General features: G+C 38.8%; 1 protein-coding gene and 1 long non-coding RNA gene across 2 annotated transcripts in view; both read right to left on the reverse strand.

Annotated features, from left to right (window-relative positions):
• The window catches only part of LOC116704816 (uncharacterized), a 20977-nt gene extending 16783 nt beyond the window's left edge, over positions 1–4194 (reverse strand). Inside the window, exon 1 of the long non-coding RNA XR_004335779.1 lies at positions 4184–4194. This is a non-coding gene — a long non-coding RNA (uncharacterized LOC116704816). The remainder of the gene's footprint in view (positions 1–4183) is intronic.
• Positions 4195–4278: 84 nt separating this feature from the next.
• slc45a2 (solute carrier family 45 member 2) overlaps positions 4279–5189 on the reverse strand; it is a 15576-nt gene continuing 14665 nt past the window's right edge. Inside the window, exon 7 of the mRNA XM_032540468.1 lies at positions 4279–4560. Coding sequence (XP_032396359.1) covers positions 4339–4560 — 222 coding nt within the window. The 3' untranslated portion in view covers positions 4279–4338. The remainder of the gene's footprint in view (positions 4561–5189) is intronic.

The following is a 5189-nucleotide window of genomic DNA, read 5'->3' on the forward strand; positions in this document are numbered from 1 at the left end:
GGTGAATGTGAGACTTACAAAAGAACGCAGGAGGTACGGTGAGTTAAAGTAGTCCAAGGTGTTTCCTTTAAACTAAGAAAGTCCCGAAAGGTGTGCCGGTAGAAACAATAACGACTAGGTCTAAAGTTGTAGGGGTCTGTGAAAGGTGTGACAGGTTGAAAGAAGACACATTGCTTGTGAGTAAAGGGGATTTTGTGCTCTTCATGGCTGAGATAATCAATTGTTCGGCACAGACCAGTAGTAGAACGGAAAGAATTAAGATAATGGTCAAGTCCGCTGAAAGAAATTTGGATGCAAATGGAATGCCTTGGGAAAGAGTCAGCAACATTCTTAATGCTAACAATCTCAGACATGGGTTGGGGATGCCTGATGGTTTCAATTCCACGCCAGTTGAATGCTAAGAGTTTAATTGCAAATGGTCAAGAATTCCAGACATATGATGACAGTTTCAAAGAAAAAAACCTAATGCCATTTGCGTACAAGAATCCTGGTTAGTGCCTAGGTTGGATTTTGTGATAAAGGGGTATAATTCTATAAGACGGGATAAGGAAATTGGTAAAGGAGGAGGAGTTGATATTTTTATACAACAGGGACTTCAGTATAGATAAATAAAAAAGGCGAATGACTTAGGGTATATAGTTACAGAAGTAAGGTCAAGTGAGGATAAGGTGACTATTATAAACTTTTAGAATCCATGCAGACAAATGGAGATGAGACACCTGGAGGACATTTGGAAGGATTTAACAGGGAGAATTGTTTGGTGTGGGGATTTTAATGCACATAGTACATCGTGGTGTGAGAAGGATGATGGTAATGGAAGTCTACTTGAAAAGTTTATGGAAGAGAAAGAGTTGTTATGTCTGAATGATGGTTCTGGTACCAGAATAGACATGGCAAGGGGTTCAGAGACAGCACTTGATCTTTCTGTTGTCACAAAAACAGTGGCAGTTAAATGTAGTTGGGAGTATTGAGAATATGCAGAAAGGCGTGATCATTATCCTATTAGGATTCAGATAAGATGGAATTAAGAAAGGAATGTGAAGTAATAGAAAAGAGATGGCTTTTAGATAAGGCAGAGTGGGATAAGTATAGAGTAGTTAGTGATGAATTATTGCTTTCTATTGATAAAAATCATGATGTTGAGAGAATTATGTTGTGACATTAGCAGTGGTATAATTGTTGCAGCAGGAGTTTCAATTCCAAAAACAAAGCCTAAGTCATTAAATAAAACAGTGCCATGCTGGTCGAAAGACTGTAAGGTTGTAATACAAGCTAGTAATAGAGCATTTAAAGAACTAAAGAGAACACATAATTTTCAGAATTTAGTTCAATACGGAAGATCTCAGGCAATAGTCAGGAAAACAATTAGGCAAGCTAAAAAAAGATCACTGGCAACAGTTCTGTAGCTCTATTGGTTGAACTACTCCAATGGAGAGAATTTGGAACATGAATAAAAAAATGAAAGGGAACGGAAGGGAATATGGCTACCCAATGCTGACTGAGGGCAAAGAACCAACACTAGTAGTAAAGAAAAAGCAGAGATTATGGCAAAAACATTTGCCAAAGTGCACAGTACAGGAAATTTAACCCTGGAAGAAGAGTGGTAGAAAAGAAACAATTGACGATGAGGACGGTGGAGGAGGTGTATTGGATGTCTCGTTTACGAGGTCTGAACCCAATTAGGCAGTGAGGAAATTAGGTAAGTCGTCTCCAGGGAAAGATAAAATCAGTTATTTCATGTTGGAGAACTTAAGTGATAAGGGAAAGGATGTATTGCTAAGTTTATATAATAAAGTATGGGTTAATACTTTTATTTCTAGAATATGGAAGGAATCTATAAACATTCCTATTAGGAAACCTGGGAAAGATCCTCAAATAGTGAATAACTATAAGCCAATTACACTGATGTCCCAGATGGGAAAAACTATGGAGAGGATGATAAAAGACAGGCATACTTATTGGTTGGAAAATGAAGGATTAATGCAAAATTATCAAAGTGGATTCAGTAAAGGTAGAAGTACCATGGATCCCATTATGTACCTAAAAGATACAATAAGGAAGACTCAGGTGAATAAAGATTCTGTAGTAGCAGTGTTTTTTGATGTTAAAAATGCATATGATATTCCTCTCCATCTTAGAAGAGACCAGCTGTCTCTTTTTGTGCTGGGCAAATTTGAGGGGTCATAGTGAAAAACATATGAGTCAATCAGTTCTATGGCACTGTCAAGAGAGAAAGAATAACCTAATTAAAGGTTTTGGGTGGATAATAAGGCAGAAGGTAATAATGATGGGAATAAATGCACTGGCAATAAGCCCTTCAGTGGTTTATCCAGTTGTTTGTTCCTTGGCTGTTGTTAGAGGCTCCAGTTGACTTAGGCTAATTGGAGGAAAAGGAGGTTATTGAAGTGGATCGATACAGGGTCCAGAGTTACATTTCCAGGAAATGTAAAGAAGGAGTCATTATATGTACTCATGCATCTAAGAAGATAGAGACGGAAATGGGAATTGCTTCTGTTATCCCTCAATTGAACATTGTATCTGCTGAAAGAATTAATGAGAATTTAGCGGCATATACGGCAGACCTGTTGGCAGTATGGATGGCCTTGATGTGGCAGGAGAGCAATAGACCTGAGCAAGCTGTGATTGCTTCAGACTCCAGCTCAGCTTTGATAAGCCTTAAGTATCTTCCCTCTGAGTCTAGACAGGACATAGTGTATGAAATAAGGCAACTAGCTACCAATCTGATAAAGTCTGGCATTAGTACTATGTTTATATGGGTACCTGCTCAAAGAGGTGTAGGAGGTAATGAATTAGCAGACAAATGTGCGAAGAAAGCAGCAGAGAAGCATAATATAGGGGTTGATATTAAATACAGTACAGCTGAAGTCAAAAGTATAATTAAAGCTAAAATAAAAGAATAATTGGCAGTTTTTGTGGGATAATGACCAATCTGGGAGGCACCTGTATAGTATTCAAGAAAACGTTGGGAAGAACAGGAATAGTTACAGAAGGAAGCAAGGCAAAGATGTGGTGTCCAGAATGAGACTAGGACATACCGGATTAAATGGAACTTTATTTATAATGAAAAAGCATGTTGATGGTATTTGTGAATATTGCAATAGTCAAGAGACCATAGAGCATATTATTATGTATTGTCCTAAATACCTACAAGCAAGACAACGATTGATTTCAAAACTTGGTGATAACCAGATGACATAAAATTTACATGGTTTACTGCAGAGAGATTCTGGTGAAATTTGTTTTCGTATTTTATTTTATTTTTTGAAGATAACTGGATTATTAAAGAGAATTTGAGGAAGTGTAGGTTCACCTCTTGATCCACACTCCAGTCAAGTTGGTGGTGGTAATGCACCAAATAGCAGGTTGCCAACCGCCATTCAAATCCACAAGAAGAAGAAGATGTATGCCAGTTGAGTTCTCTTGTATGCAATGATAGTGACGGATGACCAGAGCTGTGCACGTGTGGAATAAATAACTATAAGAAACAAACACTTCGCTTATACTTCCACGTCAAGTTAAGCTTACGCAAGTCAGCCAACTTAACAGCCGCTAAGACTGTATGGAAATGAACACCTCTGCTGAAGTTAAATTCGTTAACGATATATGACGAGACAAGCCAACACTGGCCTCATTAAACGCTGACTGTGGTATCAACACAATATCTTTGACAAAAAAAGTTGAACATAAACTCTTAATTTTGCTTTGCCTTCCAACCTCTCTCTCTCTCTCTCTCTCTCTCTCTCTCTCTCTGGAGCTCTGTGCCCCGTCCAGTGCTGGTGGTTGATTTGCTGATTGCTCTCATTACAGGCTGGATTGGAAGGCACATAGCGCACCCCCATCAGTCCATAAGGCAAATGTTGATTACTTATTATTTTATGAGTAAATTCTGAATCTGCTACATCTGTGAGGTAAATGAGGTAGTACAATGTTTTTTTTCTGAGGAGTACACAGTAAGTCAGTTAGGCTATACATGTTTGCTAAGTGGTTTGGGGTCCTTTGTGAGTAATTTTGGGGTACACTGGTTCTGGAGAAAGCTTTAAGCAGCAATACCACAGGCCAAACAATCGGGCCGTTCCAAATAGGCACATTTTAAACGAGCAATGTACTAGTTTCTTTAATGTTAACTATTTGGCTCCTGCACCACACCATGCAGGAAAATAACTGAACAAGACACCCATTTCTGTGCCCCCTCAAGGTGAAAACTGTCACCTCAGTAAAACTAATGGAATCACAAGAATCACAGACATTGTAATGTTATAATAAAGAATCTGTATTTATTAAAAAGTACCTTTAAATACATACTGTATATAATCAGAATTAGTCCACATTTCTGATAAAGATGACGATGAAGATGCAGCCGAACAGAGACATGGTCGAGGCCGCGATGACCACCACTATTACACTACTCGCCATGTTGACCAGAGCGCCGAGACCCACGCCCACAATGATCTGAGCCAGCTGGACCATGCAGGTGAGGGCTGCACAGTCCACCCCGCAGCCTCGCTGACTTCCAATGCTTCCTCGCAACTTCAGTAGTTCCTAGAGGAGGAGGAAAAAAAGAGCTATATTTTATGTCATCAATTTTTGTATTAATAGAAATGTCCCGGGCCGGAAATATTCAACAGTTGGGTAAAAAGATTCAGTTCTGGGAAATATCAAGAGGCCACCTCATATTTATATATTTTTTAATATCTGTATTGCCTTCTGAAGACTAAAGCTCTCCTCAAGCGCCTCATTTATTTTAAGTTGAATTTCATCACCAGCTCACTTATTTAATGGGATATTAAATGCCAAGGCACCTAAAAATGGGAATGCCAAATCAAATTTTGAAAAGCCACGCACTAAGGGAATATATTGTTTTGTATTTATTGTTTTTCTGAGCATACACTTTTCTTTGAATTATACTGACTTTAGCCTCAAGTGTGCGCCCTTTTGTCTGCCCCGCCCTGATGACTTTCACCTGTTCCCCAGCCCTTGTGCCACCTTTCCCTTGTTTCACCCTTGTTTATTTGTGTATTTAGTCTGTGTGCTTTCTTTGCCTGTTGTTAGTTTATCGTCATTCCTCGTCTGTCTTTTGTTAAGAGTTTCGTCCTGTGTGTTACTGTGTTTTTGTGCTCCTGGATTTTTCCCTGTTTCTTTCTTTGTTCCTGTTTCTTTAGGATTTTTTT

This window comes from Etheostoma spectabile, chromosome 16, assembly GCF_008692095.1.
Source record: "Etheostoma spectabile isolate EspeVRDwgs_2016 chromosome 16, UIUC_Espe_1.0, whole genome shotgun sequence".
NCBI lineage: Eukaryota > Metazoa > Chordata > Actinopteri > Perciformes > Percidae > Etheostoma > Etheostoma spectabile.